The 17,591-nt window shown below is 38.0% G+C and overlaps 1 protein-coding gene across 1 annotated transcript in view; it reads left to right on the forward strand.

The window, feature by feature from the left end:
- Positions 1-17,591, forward strand: part of FH (fumarate hydratase) — a gene marked incomplete at its 5' end in the record, with an annotated part of 42,458 nt that overhangs the window by 17,463 nt on the left and 7,404 nt on the right. Inside the window, 6 exons of the mRNA XM_079727916.1 lie at positions 3,042-3,152; positions 4,900-5,076; positions 8,208-8,390; positions 10,581-10,746; positions 11,884-12,087; positions 13,668-13,795. Coding sequence (XP_079584042.1) covers positions 3,042-3,152; positions 4,900-5,076; positions 8,208-8,390; positions 10,581-10,746; positions 11,884-12,087; positions 13,668-13,795 — 969 coding nt within the window. The remainder of the gene's footprint in view (positions 1-3,041; positions 3,153-4,899; positions 5,077-8,207; positions 8,391-10,580; positions 10,747-11,883; positions 12,088-13,667; positions 13,796-17,591) is intronic.

Below are 17,591 nucleotides of genomic sequence, written 5' to 3' on the forward strand. Positions count from 1 at the left end.
CAGGCAGAAACTTATGCCTCTTCCCCATGCTTCGTTAGCCCAGCAAACCCTGTATGGGATTGGCAGCTCTTATGTTCCTCAGCAGAGTAGAGTAGTATTCCCTCAGCCAGGGATGGCAAATGGGTCTCAACACTTATACAGGCTGCTGGGGAAATCTTGAGAAATGAGAATATATACCAGGGATTTAGCAGGAAATACTCTGAAGCAGATTAGTGGTACCTACCATGGGGGAAGAGGGGAAGTGATGTGCCATCTCTGGTCTAAGTCCTAACATAATTCAGGAGTACTCTTCATGAACTTAATTATCTGAAGGATTTAAGTTAAGGGCTGAAAGAGTAGGCTATTTGTGTAAGATAATGAATCGACTTCAAGGAAATACAGGAAGAAGGAAAAACTCAAGCATCCGATTTATCTTGGTCTGTGGCTCCCTCAGCTACACTGAAGCTGAGCCCCAGATGGAGATGGAGTTACAGTACCCCAAGCCCAGTGTAGCCCTGCTTCCTGACCCAAGACTCATTCTGCTGTTCCAGAACATTGTTCTGTACAAAGATTGGCTAATACTCTGGCAAGTTTGCAGTTAGCAGGACTTTCACAGTATAGGGTATCATGTATAAGGGGTGGGAGTGGGGGTAGAGAAGGAATAGACATAACTGTCTGCAGCCATTTTTGTGGATTTCTGGGGCTTAGTCAATGGCTGAGTCTCATTCTTATCCATAAGCTGTCAGACAAGAGCTGGGGGCTCCCACATAAGAAGAAGTAAGATGTCAAGGAGGACATAGCTCTTATTACTTGGGCAACAGGATCAGAGCAAATCTCAAAAGACTACACTGCAGGTATGGGTGTAGGAAGCAGAAACAGACTCATAAAGCCAAGGGGACAACTGGGCCCAGGGCCCAGCAACTGCTGCATGGAGATAGTGGTGATGGCATCAGCAGTGGCCTCCCAAGATTGAAACCACAGGTAAGCTTGTGGCAAAGCCATCAGAAGCCCTTTCCTTTTTCTTACTCCAAACAATCTGATTTCATCAAGCAGGAAACCTCAGCACCAACATGGCAAAGGTACCAGGTGGGGTGCTGAAGGGGGTGGAGCACTAGAGGCCAGGAACCCAGGCACCACCCCTAAAACACCCCTTCTTTCTCAGAAGGTCCTCAAGACAAACACTGTCACGTGCAAAACAAAAACAAAGGAAACAAAACAAAACCCAAAAACCTTTAGAAAGAATCCTTTGGGTGATCTCTTGTCAATCATTTGTGCAGGCTAGAGAGGCAGCTGTGAACGATAGGGCTACTGCGAAACGTCATTGGCATGGTCCTGGCACTGCCAGAGGGCAGAGGAAGTGGTGCCTGAGGGGCTCCCTAACAGCACATCATCCCACACAGAACATTCTGCAGGTCCCTTGTCCTAGGCAGGGAAGCAGTTTCATCGCTGTCTTTGAGCGCCCCATCAGCACTGCCTGGCAACCCCTTTTCTAGGTCAAGAGAAGCAAAGGAGCTTCCAGGGGAGCTAGGAGAGCCAGAGCTGCCCAAGTCCTGCTAACAGGAGAAACACAGTCAAGGCCTGGGTGTGTCACCTGTCGTGAGCCCTGAAGGGCAGGGAGGGAGGGACTGAGCCTCAAATCAGGCAGCAAAACGCTCAAGTCGCTTGTCCTGCCAGCATACTGTGACAGCAGCCACAGATGACAGCTCCGCTTTAAGACTCTTCAGCTCACAGAAGAGCCACTGACTTCATGTGTACACACCCCCACCTCCAAGGCAAGCCCATTTTACACTTACAGATATAAGTGTATGAGGCCTTGCCCATATGCCATATGTATGTAAAATTGACCCACAAAATCCAAAACTGCAGAATCAGATGCCAGCCAGGTCAGAGCACGCTGGGCCTCAGCGGTGAGAGCCTTGCACAGGCCAGGCCTGGCTGGGCTGCTCACTCCCTTCCCAGCATGCCCCTGGTGCAGGCTCCCTCAGCAGTGGAGGAGGTAGGCTCCTGAAGCCCCGTTTGGCCTGATCCTTTCGTGCTCGGTGCTTCAGGGCAGCAAGGAGCTTCTGTGGCCCTTGGGGAGCTAGGTGCTTGGACCCTGGGCCCCTCAGCATCCTGTTGCTTGGAGGTATTGGCAGCCTCTGGCCTTCATGCAGGGCTGCTGTCAGTGAGGGGGCCCTGGCATCCAGCACTCAGGTCCTGCACCCTCCAGCTTCTGCATTTTCATTTTTTTGACGTTTGCTTTGCTGTGAAGAGGCTTTCTAGTTTGATGTAGTCCCATTTGATTATTTTTGCTTTTGTTGCTTTTTCTTTTGGAGTCCTCCAGAAAATCATTGCCAAGACTTGATGTCAAGGAGCTTACTGCCTATGTTTTCTTCTAGGAGTTTTATGGTTTCAGATCTTAATGTTCAAGTCTTTAATCCATTTTGAGTCCATTTTTATGTATGGTGTAAGTTAGTGGTCCAGTTTCATTCTTTTGCATGTGGCCAGTTTTCCCAGCACCATTTTGCTACCTTTATTTTATTTGCTACTTTTACTTTTTTCTAAAGAGAAGGAAAAATTATAATGTAGCACGGGATCCAGTGAGGGGAAATAATGGTGTAGGCTGGTGAAATGATTACCATTAGTTTTTAAATATATGCAATAAAAACATATACATTATAATGTCTTATAATAAATAGGACAAATGGTATATTATATATGTGTGAATGTGTGTATATGTGTGTGTGAGGCATACGTTATATCTATGAAAAGTCATTGTATTTGCTTTTGTTTGGTTCCCTAAACAAATAGATAAATGATGATTCTTGGTTTTTCTATATCTATTTTTAATCTTTCTCTATATCCTAAACATTTTAGGGTCATAATGTTACTTAAGTTATTGTTTTATGTACCTGCATAAGATAGTAATCTTAAACTTTTATGCTTTTTTTTTGTACCTGCATTTTTTTTGTACTTGCATAAGATAGTAATCTTAAATTTTTGTACCTGTATAAGATAGTAATCTTAAACTTTCATGCTTAACTACAATTGCAAATTTGAGATATTTTTCTGATTAACTCTAGATCCCAGTTATTAAAGCATTTGGCATCTTGAAGCGAGCAGCTGCTGAAGTAAACCAGGATTATGGTCTTGATCCAAAGATTGCTAATGCAATAATGAAGGCAGCAGATGAGGTAAGAGGTGATAAGTGTGTTTACTTAATGGCATCAGACCCATATTAACTGCTGGATAATGATAAGTGCTGGCATGAGGAAAGGGGCACTGTGAATTCTTGAGTTAATGAGTTTCAACATAGGGTGGTAGCATTATTATTTGGTGAGGATATTAATATGGTGCTTAAAATATTGTGGCAAATTTTCTGGATGATTTTATACCTTTTATTTTTAATTTACTTTTCCTTTTAATTTATATAGTTTAAAGAAAACTTTTTGAAGAGATACTCTTTGAACTTATATATTTGATTTCTTGTTTTATGTATAGATGATTCCTTTTAAAGCTAGTTGGTTATTTGATAATATGTGTGGAGAATGTAATTTCACTATTTCACTAATAACATAATTAATTGCTTATGCAATTAAAGATAAGCAGTCAGAGATAACAGTTTAAAAGCTCTGAGGGCTTCCCTGGTGGCGCAGTGGTTGAGAGTCCGCCTGCCGATGCAGGGGACACGGGTTCATGCCCCGGTCTGGGAAGATCCCACATGCCGCGGAGCAGCTGGGCCCGTGAGCCATGGCCGTTGAGCCTGCGCGTCCGGAGCCTGTGCTCCGCAACAGGAGAGTCCACAACAGTGAGAGGCCCATGTAACGCAAAAAATAAAAATTAAAAAAAAAATAAAAGCTCTGAATATAATGTTGTTCATTGCAGTACTATTTATTATAACAGCTGCTTATGTAAGTTATATTGTGAAGCCATAGAAATTTAGTTTTTTAAAGAATGTCATAGAACAAAGCCTACCATATAAGAATTGGGGAGGAAAGATTGCAAAATGCATGTATTTTATGATCCTAATTTTGTTTTGAAAAAATGAACAGAAAAACATGTTTTTCTACATCTACATATATACTCCCATTGCTGGAAGTAGAGACGAAGGAGATGCCAAAATGCTAATCATCTTTATTTCTGAGGGTAAAACTATGATGACTATTATACTTTTCTTAGTTCTCAGAATTTTTTACACTGATCACCTGTTATTTTTATACAACTAGGAAAAAAGTTTTACTTTAAAGTGAATCAGTTGTTTAAGGTAATAGATTTCTAAAGTGCATGCTGATTTTTTTTAAGCTAAAATCATTCCAGAAGGTGAAGTTAAGCACCCACTCTCTTAGAAAGCTTATAATCCAAAAACTAACAAATTAACTAAAAGTACAAAAATATGACAAAAATAAGGACAAATCTGGACCATTTTTATGTCTCTGCTTGGAGGTTGCTACTCGTAGGACATGTGTGGGATACAGTAGCTATTAGTGAACTCACACTGTTAAGTCACTCGTTCATTATCATGCTGACCCTGGCTGTAACATCTGTTGGATATTCCTGCTGAGTACTAACAATAAATTTATCTAGAGGCTTAACACATTTGCCAGCCTTAATGGGTGGGTGGGTCTGTCTGTATATTATTAGAGGGCAGTTGAGAAATAGGAGAAAGATATCTTTGATTCAGTTTTCATTTGGAATCAGTGAAATTGTTACACCATTCACAATAGATAATCTTTCACCTTTTAAAGTAACAGTGGTTAGACTGCAGGAGCTTCAATTTGCTGGACAACCACGAACTATTTGGCACCATCAACAGCATATGAAAAAAGTGAATACCTTTAAAATAGTACTATAAATAGTACCAACTTAATCATATTTGAATTAAATAGATAAATGAATATTTCTTATTTTTTAAAATTCATTTTGTAACATTTTGCTCTGCAGGTAGCTGAAGGTAAATTAAATGATCATTTTCCTCTCGTGGTATGGCAGACTGGATCAGGAACCCAGACAAATATGAATGTAAATGAAGTCATTAGCAATAGAGCAATTGAAATGCTAGGAGGTGAACTTGGCAGCAAGAAACCCGTGCATCCCAACGATCATGTTAATAAAAGCCAGGTCGGTATACGATCTCTTCTTTTCTTTGTTATAAATTGAAAAGAATCCTGAGATTTTCCTTGTAAAACAGGCATTAACTTTTTTTTTTTTTAATGAGTTTCTTTTTTCTTTTTAAATTTATTTATTTATTTATTTTTGGCTGCATTGGGTCTTAGTTACTGTGCTTGGGCTTCTCATTGCAGTGGCTTCTCTTGTTGCAGAGCACGGCTCTAGGGCGCGAAGGCTTCAGTAGTTGTGGCTTGCGGGCTCTAGAGCGCAGTCTCAGTAGTTGTGGCGCACGGGCTTAGTTGCTCTGCGGCATGTGGGATCTTCCCAGACCAGGACTTGAACCTGTGTCCCCTGCATTGGCTGGAGGATTCTTAACCGCTGCACCACCAGGGAAGCCCCAGGCATTAACTTTTGACAGGGAATGTTCATTCTGCTTATATTCTTTAATGGAAAGGACTTCTTTTATGTTCTCCTTATTTCTTTTAGGAATCTTGAGTCTATGTCTTAAATTTTCATAAAAAGCACCTTTAGGGAAAAAAATCACTTTTAGGACACCTGAATTTAGTATATATGTATATTTTTGCTGTTTGATTTATATTTTAAAAACTCTTTCTTTTGAAATATAAAATTATTTATAAGAATTGCAAAAATATTTCAGAGTTCCTGTATACCCTTCACCCACCTACCCTTAATATTAAATATTTTACATAACCCTGGTACATTTATCACACTAAGAAATTAACATTGGTACAATACTCTTTTTTTTTTTTTTTTTTTTTTTTTTTGCATTACGTGGGCTTCTCACTGCTGTGGCCTCTCGCGTTGCGGAGCACAGGCTCTGGACGCGCAGGCCCAGTAGCCATGGCTCACGGGCCTAGCCGCTCCGCGGCATGTGGGATCCTCCCAGACCGGGGCACGAACCCGCGTCCCCTGCATCGGCAGGCGGACTCTCAACCACTGCGCCACCAGGGAAGCCCGGTACAATACTCTTAATTAAACAGGCTTTATTAGGATTTCCCTAGTTTTCTTTTCATCTCCTTTTTCTCTTAACCAGGATCCAGTCCACGCTCCACATTGTATTTAGTCATCATATCCCCTTAGTCTCCTCTAATCTGTGAGAGCTTGTCTTTTGTCTTTGTGACTTTTGAAAGCAGTGGCCAGGTATTTTATAGAATGTCCCTCAATATGGGTTTGTCTGTTGTTTTCTCATGATTAGACTGAGACTGGATTTTTGGAAAGACTGTTATAGAAATGAAGGGCTCTTCTTGCATCGTATCAGGGGTACATGATAGCAACATGACTTGGTACTGGTGATGTTAACTTGAATCACTTGGTTAAGATGGTGTCTCCTTGGTTTCTCCATCTTCTATTCTCTATTTGGTAGAAGTAAGCCACTGTGTCCAGCCTATACTCCAGCTACTACACTTAAGCTCCACTTCCTAAAGGGATGAGTATCAAGAAATTTTTGGACATGTGTTAAGATCACCACAGAATTAATAGAGAACTTTGAGGCTATGCAAATAGCCTCTTTCTCCTTAAACTTTTGCCTATTAATTTTAACATTCATCAGTGGATCTTGCCAATAACAACTACATTAGTGTTTCAGTAGTGATTTTCTGTTTCCCTCATTCTTTCCACATTTATTAATTGAAATTTTTCTGTAAGGAATACTGTCTTCTCTCTCCCCTGACATTTATTTATTTAATCATTTATGTATATCAGTATGAATTCATTAATATTTTTTTCTTAAGGTTATAGTCCAATATTTTTGATATTTATATTGCTACTCATATTGTTGCCACAGAGCCATAGCTTGTTGGCTCCTGTGTCTTTAGGACATGCCACCATCCTTTTTTTTTTTAAGGCACTGATTAATTTTTTGCACTATAAGATGCTCCAGGCTTCTCATCTTGTATTTTTCCTGCCCCAGCCCTCATAAGCGCTCATTTTTCCAAAGAGCTCTTGGAGGATCTTATCACTTATTGGGAAGTGATATTTAGAAACCACGATCTGGGTTCTGAGTATAATTTAATATATTTTTAAGTAGTGAGGAAGTTTTTTCACATAAATCCATTGTATGAAGGATTTTGCAAACCCAAGGCTTGCCTTTAAATATGAGTTGACATATCTTTTACATATACTGAAGTCTGAAATCTACTTTAGAATAATCTAGTGTGTATGGTCAGATGGAGGAGTGAGATGGAGTTATAGATGAAACAAGATTGGCTATATGCTAATTGTTTGAATTCAGGTGGTAGATACATGAGTGTTCATTATACCATTCATCCTACTTTTGTAAGTAGTTTGATAATGTCCATAATACAAAGTTTAACAAATGAGTAATGAATATATTTTTTAAAATAGCATCGTAGGGCTTCCCTGGTGGTGCAGTGGTTGAGCGTCCACCTGCCAATGCAGGGGACAAGGGTTCGTGCCCCGGTCTGGGAAGATCCCACATGCCGCGGAGTGGCTGGGCCCGTGAGCCATGGCCGCTGAGTCTGCGCGTCCGGAGCCTGTGCTCCGCAATGGGAGAGGCCGCAACAGTGAGAGCTCTGCGTACCACAAAAAAAAAAAAAGAAAAAAAAATAGCATCGTAATTTAAAAGTATGGGTTTACAGTTGAGGAAAGAGCATGGAGTTTAGACTACCTGGTCAGGTCCCAGTTCTGCCAACCGTAAATATTTTGGCAAGTCACATAATTTCTTTGAAAGTTCAGCTTTTATATTTTTAAAGTGGTGACCTACCTCACAGAATTTTCCTCAAGTTTAGTAAAGGAAGAAGTGTTTTTGAAAGACTGTATGTGCTATTTAACTGTAAGATATTTTATTATTGCTATCCTTACATACATTTGCTAGTTGTACTTCTCTGTGTCTTGCTGTCATTTCTTAGCAGGCAGATATAGTAACATATAATACATTCATTGTAGGTGGTATATGTAATACAGTCCTAAATACCTTCCACAAAGGAAATCAGCTTGCTTCTTATTTGATCCTAAGTGACTTGCCACAGGTAAATGTAATTGAGTACTAAATATGCCAAGTTTTGAGTAGTCATTTAGTGAGATTTTTAATTGAGGCATTCAAGTTTGGTTTATTTTTGCCTCTGATTTAACATTTTACATTTCTTTTGAAAATTTTCCAACAGAGCTCAAATGATACTTTTCCCACAGCAATGCATATTGCTGCTGCAATAGAAGTTCATGAAGTACTGCTACCAGGACTACAGAAGCTACATGATGCCCTTGATGCAAAATCCAAAGAATTTGCCCAGATCATCAAAATTGGGCGTACTCATACACAGGATGCTGTTCCACTTACTCTTGGGCAGGTATATTGCGTGCGATTAGATTTGGTTCAATTGCGGGCTTGGTACAAATGGCCAGCATATTACCCTCTAAATCACACTGGTTTAAAAGGCCAAATTTATAACAATTCAGTTCAGTGACAGATGATTCTGCATTAACCAGTCAGTTGTTTTTATTGGTATCCACTCAGGAGAGCAGAGCATACTGGCTATGAGCCAGACTCCACATCAGTCTACTTGAGTTCAAATCTTAGCTTTGCTATGTGCAAACTATTGGACCTTAGGAAAATTATTTAGCCTTTCTGTGCATCAGTTTTCTGAGCTGTAGAATGAGGAAGATATCTCTTTCATAGGATAGTTATGAGTTTCAAATAAGCTGATTCATGTAGAGTGCTTAGAACCATCCCTGACACATTATAAGCACATGTTGGTGTTAGCTGTCATTATCATCTTCATCAGTATCATTATCATAATTTCTTCCTTTGTCTCTCTTACTCAAAATTAGTAAGTTCTTTAAAATTTAATTTTAAAATGATTAAATGGGGCATATCTTACTCTTTACAATTGTTTTGGCCACATGTAAAAGAGGTATTTCTCTCTTTTCCAAAAATCCAGAAAGTATTTTTATGTTTCTTTATTGATACTTTAAAGAATGCCTAATAGTATACGTTGCAAAGGAAAAACAAGGAACAGTTTTTGTCTCAGTAAGTTCACTCCAGTTTGGGAGGTAGGACATATGCAAATTCTATATCAAGTATCAAAGGATAGGTATCCAATAACAGTATTTTTGTAGAAATTCAGATGAGGGAGAGAGTTTGGCTGCTGGTTATTTGGAAAGATTTCATTTGTAGTTTTGTTCAGATGACAGCAAACACTGAAAAAAAAAACTTGATCATTTACCTTAACTTTATCATGGAAGGAATGAGGAAAACTGGAAGTGATTAATTGACATACAGATGATATGACTAAATTGAGCTTGCTAAATTAAGTTGTTTCTTAGGCTGTATCTTATTTCTCTTTACATCATTGGCTCTTAGTACCATGCATAATTTCTAAGGAGATACAGTATATGTTTTTGAAACTTTTGAGTATCCCTCTGGATACTCCTTTTTTGTGTGTGTTACATGTAGGAAAACCATTATATGCTGAAGTCTGGTTGGGCCATTTACTCAGCCTCCTATGTTAAATCATCATTCTTCGTATTATGACAGAAAGTTTTATTTTTCTCTTTGATTTTATCTCATCAGAAGCATTTATACTTGCTTTTATTGTTATTGTCTTTTGAGGTTTTTGACAAGGTGCAGTTTTTTTCCTCAATAAAAATATATTCCTGAAGTGAATCCAGCTGGTGTATATGTAAGTGGTGTTAGATCAGATGGATCAGGTCTACCTGAAAGGAGTTGTATCTTCTAAAACATTTTCTTTAGAGCAGTGTGAAATCCTAGTACTAATCAAAAGTATTCATGATTTTTCAGTGTTTTTAGGCAGGGAAAAAAAGATTTAGGGTAACCCTATATCCCGGCTTGCTCAGTTGAGTTCCAGCTTATACCTTCTGTCTCTGCATAATTCTTGATAAGGCCCTTACTATGTTCGAAACATGATGAATTCTGTGGTTACTTTACTTAAAGGATGTTATACTTTGGGAACCAGTGTGGCATTAATAGCAGAATTAAAATGCATCTTGAAGTTATAGTCTTAACTCTAACCTGTTACCTTCTTGTGCTGTTCAGTGAGTCACATAGCTTCTTAAGTCCCTGTAAAACATCCTCAAATTCCATGTCAGGTTTTTTAACTGAAATTGTATGGAGGATATTTCTATGTTTGCATTTTTCATGAGGGGATTCAGTTTTTTGCTTTCTCAGAGTTGTTTGAAATACACCAAAAAATAAATAATTTACAAATAAACCAGTAATTTAATCTAGTAAAGTTTTTTTTTAATTTCCTGTGTTGTTTTTCTTTGCTTTCTATGGAAAGACTAGTTTATAAATAGGCCACATGTTATCAGTGGCATTGTCTACCTGATAGGTTTATAAATTCTCTTTCTCTCCTATACTTTGTTTATCATATGAATTAAATAATACAGTTACCACTTGAGTAGCTTCTAATTTTGTACCTGAAATGTGTTTTTTAAAAACTTGAATTTAATGTAGTTAGAGTAACTTGTATGCCATTAGAAAATTATATATTCTCACCTTAATTTCTTTTGCTTTTCAGGAATTTAGTGGTTATGTTCAACAAGTGAAATATGCAACAACAAGAATAAAAGGTGCCATGCCAAGAATCTACGAGCTCGCAGCTGGGGGCACTGCTGTCGGTACTGGTTTAAATACTAGAATTGGCTTTGCAGAAAAGGTTGCCGCAAAAGTGGCTGCACTCACAGGTAGGTGATAACACGGTTTATTACTCATTTCCATTATACTAGTCTGTATTTTTCTGGGTGTTTCTGCTTTGAATTCTTACAAATTTAAAGTTAGAAATAATATTTTCCCATCAAACATGTACTTTGTATCTATTTTAGAAGTTGTAATGTTAACCTTTTGCTTTTTTAAAGTTTTCCATCTGTAAGTTCATATAGCATGTAATTATTAAAATCTGTCAAGTGCTAACTTGCTTACTATCTGGTAGTATTCAATTATTTTCCATTTAAAGCTGTTTTGAATACTCATTTTCAAAGCAGGAGGAATCAACTGATGGTTGAGAAATTCATTTGAATGACAAATATGTTAGAGATTGACAGGCTTAATTTCTTTTTTTCCTATGGCATGATGTGACATTTCTTTGAATTAATGACCTTTTTGAATTCTCTTTCCTTTAGTAGAGTACTGTGCTCTTGATAATGATAACTTATTAGAGCTATTATCTCCAGAAAACTCTTATTAAGATGCAGATATTACCAGAGAGTTAGGGTACAGATAATTATACAATGCTCATTATTGCGTACTAGCAGAGATTTTTTTAAATCAAATTTTAATCAAGAAGAACTGTATTATGGTGTTTAGAATATGTAGATTTTTAAAATTTTGAACATGGGAGAGATTGAGAATGTCTAACTCATTCTGGCTCCCTAATCTCTCAGAGGACCTTGTGGGTCCTGGCTAGAGAAGAGAATAGAACACCTAAAATGGGGGAAAAATTGTACTAGGAAAGGAGTGTGGAATAATGCAGAGTGAATATTACCTACTTTTCCTCTTTACTCAAGCGTAGTCAGGCATCATACACAGGTGTTTGCAGTAGGATAATGTTTTTTATTTCAATATTTTATATTTCTTTCAACATTTATTGTACTTGTTCTTTTTATCTTTTAAGTGTGCTAGTATCATCAGATTTTCTACCCCTTTAGGACTTCTTGAAGAAATGTAGACAAAGCTTGAGTCTTAAGCATTTTTTTCTGAAGTAAAATTTTTATTCTGTTCTTTTTTTGGTTTTCATATACTGGCACTTTCTGTTTAACTTGCTCATATTAGAAAAATGTATAATTTTACCTGTTAACTCATACAGGTTATTATTTTTTCTTCAGGCTTGCCTTTCGTCACAGCTCCAAATAAATTTGAAGCTTTGGCTGCTCATGATGCTTTGGTTGAACTCAGTGGAGCCATGAACACTGCTGCTTGCAGTCTGATGAAGATTGCAAATGATATTCGTTTCCTGGGTTCTGGTCCCCGCTCAGGTCTGGGAGAACTGATTTTGCCTGAAAATGAACCAGGAAGCAGTATCATGCCAGGTAATCACATAGCTGGTAAATGTTAGAACTGGAACCTGACTAGAACCCAGGCATTCTCATCTACAAAGCATATCTGCTTTTGTTTAACGTGATCTCAAAGTGGATAGGGACATGTGTGGTGCACTTGTTTCACAATGTCTTTGTGGGCTACTTTTGATCAGGACTTCTGGGGACATCCCCCAACAATATAGGAGAAAAGAATTTTAGTTAGCAGCATGTATTTTGATTTCCACCTTAGAAAATATGTAATAGTTCTATCTTTCACAATCCAAAGCAAGTAGAATTCTAGAACAGGCTGTTAAAGTGATCTGCATGGGATGAATAAAGATGAATTATATCAAATGCCTCTTATTTCATTTTTTGCTTTAGGTTTTGGCCAGTTAGGTAAGGGAGGCTCCACAGATATGGTTGGGGCCTTGCTTTTTTATTATGTCTTACTTTATTTAATGAAGTTAGATTTCCTTCTTTTCTTGATGTCTGGATTCCAGTAAGTCATTTGGTGGACTCACTTGATATTCATGGAATCCAGTGGAGAAGTGTGGGCAGTACTGTTAGATGAATGTAGCTGGGTGAACAGTGACATTTAAGGAGTGCCTAATGAGTTGACTTCAGACTGGAGGGATATCTTGGCAGCAAGCTGAAGGGCTGTGCCCTTTCACCACTTTACTGGTGACTGAGGGTGAAGGTAGAGAATATGTGTTGATCATATTAGCAGATAAAGTTGAAATAGCAGTACATCAAATGACAGAGTCTAGATTCATAAAGGACTCTGTAGTTGGACTAAAACTGACAAGAGTGAAAAAGAAAGACCTGACTATAGATTCTTTTAGATCTAGGCATGTGTAGAATGAGAAAAGATCTGATTTTAAAGTATGTCATGTTGAAAAATGACATGAGTTCAGTTGATTGCAAATTCAAGGTGATTACCTAAAAAAGAGAAATGCAGAGTCACAGATAAGGAACTAATCTTCCCACTGCGCTGCTTTTTACTTGTCAGAGGAATCAGGGATGTTTGGTTCAAACTTGAGCTTGTCAGAGGAGTGTTACAGGGTGGTAGGGTTCTGGAAACTCAAATAGGAAAATTCCAGCTTAACATCAGTTTCCTCTGGGAAGCCTCCCAGATGTTGGTGAGGTGCTTCTTTTATAAGTATTCCCATAGCAGTTTGCATTTCTCTGTATTGACCCCTTATCTATTATAACTGCCAGTTCTCTCTCCCTCGCCTCTGAGTTCTATGAGGGCAGGGGCTGCATCCTTCTTCCTCACTGTTGTATATTCAGTGCCTGGCTCCATAAATATTTCTAGAGTGCATGTAAGCCATGAAGGTGAAAAGAGCTATATTTACTGTGTAGTTGTAGGTACTCTACTTATTAGCCATTGCATGATTCAGAGTTTCTGGCTACATGGTTTGTTTCATTAAACAGCACTGATGGTTGGGACATTGCTTTATTATATGTCTTTATTTAATGAAGTTAGTTTTCCTTCTTCTCTTGGTTATTTGATATAAAACCTAATCTTAAACTCATATTTGAAGCCACAAGTGTGTTTCATGTGATATCTCTCTTTGGTGGTTTTCTTGAAGGCAAGGTGAACCCCACCCAGTGTGAGGCAGTGACCATGGTTGCAGCCCAGGTCATGGGCAATCATGTCGCCATTACCATTGGAGGCAGCAATGGACATTTTGAGTTGAATGTTTTCAAGCCATTGATGGTAAGCTTTAAATTTGATTTTTAATGTCTTTAACCGAAAGCTAGTTGTCTTGGTTTCTGTCTTTCATTAAGGTTTCTTACAGTTCTTTAGGTACTTGGATAATATACCTAGCAGTTGGAAGTTAAACATATGTTAATGTTAGAGGACTAATCCTGTATATTTAATTAGGTAACTTTTAGCTTAAGTAATTGGTGGTTTGCTTTTTATAATAGGAAGAAAAATTCTGGAAGTAGGGTATAGGTTTCTTTCTTTTCCCTCACCACTGGGGATGCCAATTGCTAGAAATAAGTTCCAGTCTCCTCAGTTAAAAAAAAAAAAGAAAGAAAGAAACTCTCCTTCCAGCCTGTCTCCTTCTCATGCTGCTGCTTTCTTCCTCTCTCTGAATTCAGCCTTTTTAAAGAAATACCCACTCTCACTCTCATTTGCACTGCAGTCTGGCTTCCACCCCTGCACTTATGTTTGAATTGTTCTTGTAACACTTGTGACCTCTTGAGTCCAACAGACATGCCACGGCTCTTAACTAACATGTGACCTTGACTTGTTGCTCTTTGAAACACTCTTTGTCCTTGGTTTCTTCAGCACTTTCTCTCCAGTTCTCTTCCCTTTCTCAAGACTTTCTTCCATTGGTTTTACTCTTCCACATACCTTGAAAACATTGTGTCCACTCAATCTATTCTTTTTCCTTCATCTTTATGAAGACAGAAAAAAATGGCATCATCTTTTATCCAGTTTCCCCAACTTCAGATAATGGAGCTATTATCATTTACAATCCTTTATTTGTGTGAAGTGTTATATGTAAGTATATATTAGAGGCTTATTTCCAGTTTGTGTCTGGTGTAAAGTCTGATTTTAATTTGATAAGAATATGCAAATAACAGATATTAAGTGTATTGTTTCAGTGTATTCATCAAATATTTATTGAGTACTAGTCTGTGTCAGGCACTGTACTCGTTGCTAGTGATAGAACAATGAACAAGACAGATTTTTTTTTTGCCCTTATGGAATGTACATTGTGGTTGAAAATAGAAAGAAGACAGAGCAAAGCACAACTCAGACCGATAAGCTTTTTTTTTTTAATTAATTAATTTATTTATTTTTGGCTGCATTGGGTCTTCGTTGCTGTGCATGGGCTTTCGCTAGTTGTGGCGAGCGGGGGCTGCTCTTCATTGTGGAGTGCAGGCTCTAGGTGTGCGGGCTTCAGTAATTGTGGCACGTGGGCTTAGTAGTTGTGGTTTGCAGGCTCAGTCGTTCTGGTGCACGGGCTTAATTGCTCCACGGCATGTGGGATCTTCCCGGACCAGGGCTTGAACCCATGTTCCCTGCATTGGCAGGCGGATTCTTAACCACTACGCGACCAGGGAAGCCCCAGACCGATAAGCTTTTGCTTTCAGGTCAAATTCCAAACAGTTAATACCAGCTGCCTGGCAAATATATGTGCATAACAATAAGTGTCTTGCCAATTTTTTTTAAACAAAGGTCTGTTTTGTTTTTAATAGAAAATAAGTCAAGATAATCAACATTTGCCATATAATAAAGTGATTAGTATCAAATTAAACCTTGAAGTTCTGTGTCTTCTACTAGAGTCCATTGTTGGGAGTCTGGTTTTCAGACCCTGGGATTTTAGACCAGAGAGATTAGGATGTGGATATATATCTTAATATATATTGGAAATGTTACCAAAAAGAAAAAAACTGCTAAAACAAACTAATTGACTTTATACTGTTTTAAAATACTGTGTGAAAGGTTATTTTCAAGGGATTATGGAATATTTGTTTTGTTAAGCATAAAAAACCTGATGATCATTAAGAACTGAGAAGCCCTGATTTCACTGATTGCCTCAAGCTCACGCTGAACTTTTTTTTTTTTTAATTTAATTTTATTTATTTTTTTCTACAGCAGGTTCTTGTTAGTCATCCATTTTATACACATCAGTGTATACATGTCAATCCCAATCTCCCAATTCATCACACCACCACCAGCCCCTGCTGCTTTGCCCCCTTGATGTCCATACGTTTGGTCTCTACATCTGTGTCTCTATTTCTGCTCTGCAAACCGGTTCATCTGTACCATTTTTCTAGATTCCTCATATATGCGTTAATACATGATATTTGTTTTTCCCTTTCTGACTTACTTCACTCTGTAAGACATCTCTAGATTCATCCACATCTCTACAAATGACCCAATTTCGGTCCTTTTTATGGCTGAGTAATATTCCATTGTATATATATACCACCTCTTCTTTATCCATTTGTCTGTTGATGGGCATTTAGGTTGCTTCCATGACCTGGCTATTGTAAATAGTGCTGCAATGAATATTGTGGTGCATGTGTCTTTTTGAATTATGGTTTTCTCAGGGTATATGCCCAGTAGTGGGATTACTGGGTCATATGGTAATTCTATTTTTAGTTTTTTAAGGACCCTCCATACTGTTCTCCATAGTGGCTATATCAATTTACATTCCCACCAACAGTGCAAGAGGGTTCCCTTTTCTCCACACCGTCTCCAGCATTTGTTGTTTGTAGATTTTCTGATGATGCCCATTCTGACTGGTGTGAGGTGATACCTCATTGTAGTTTGACTTGCATTTCTCTAATAATTAGTGATGTTGAGCAGCTTTTCATGTGCTTCTTGGCCATCTGTATGTATTCTTTGGAGAAATGTCTATTTAGGTCTTCTGCCCATTTTTTGATTGGGTTGTTTTTTTAATATTGAGCTGCATGAGTTGTTTATATATTTTGGAGATTAATCCTTTGTCTGTTGATTCGTTTGCAAATATTTTTTCCCATTCTGAGGGTTGTCTTTTCGTCTTGTTTATGGTTTCCTTTGCTGTGCAAAAGCTTTTAAGTTTCATTAGGTCCCATTTGTTTATTTTTGTTTTTATTTCCATTACTCTAGGAGGTGGATCAAAAAAGATCTTGCTGTGATTTATGTCAAAGAGTGTTCTTCCTATGTTTTCCTCTAAGAGTTCTATAGTGTCCGGTCTTACATTTAGGTCTCTAATCCATTTTGAGTTTATTTTTGTGTATGGTGTTAGGGAGTGTTCTAATTTCATTCTTTTACATGTAGCTGTCCAGTTTTCCCAGCACCACTTATTGAAGAGACTGTCTTTTCTCCATTGTATATCCTTGCCTCCTTTTTCATAGATTAGTTGACCATAGGTGCGTGGGTTTATCTCTGTGCTTTCTATCCTGTTCCATTGATCTATATTTCTGTTTTTGTGCCACTACCATATTGTCTTGATTACTGTAGCTTTGTAGTATAGCCTGAAGTCAGGGCGTCTGATTCCTCCAGCTCCTTTTTATTCCCTCAAGACTGCTTTGGCTATTCGGGGTCTTTTGTGTCTCCATACAAATTTTAAGATTTTTTGTTCTAGTTCTGTAAAAAATTCCATTGGTAATTTCATAGGGATTGCATTGAATCTGTAGATTGCTTTGGGTAGTATACTCATTTTCACAATATTGATTCTTCCAATCCAAGAACATGGTATATCTCTCCATCTGTTGGTATCATCTTTAATTTCTTTCAACAGTGTCTTACAGTTTTCTGCATACAGGTCTTTTGTGTCCGTAGGTCGGTTTATTCCTATGTATTTTACTCTTTTTGTTGCAATGGTAAATGGGAGTGTTTCCTTAATTTCTGTTTCAGATTTTTCATCATTAGTGTATAGGAATGCAAGAGATTTCCGTGCATTAATTTTGTATCCTGCAACTTTACCAAATCCATTGATTAGCTCTAGTAGTTTTCTGGTGGCATCTTTAGGATTCTCTATGTGTAGTATCATGTGAACTTCAAACAG

This window comes from Hyperoodon ampullatus (genome assembly GCF_949752795.1).
Source record: "Hyperoodon ampullatus genome assembly, chromosome: 2".
NCBI lineage: Eukaryota > Metazoa > Chordata > Mammalia > Artiodactyla > Ziphiidae > Hyperoodon > Hyperoodon ampullatus.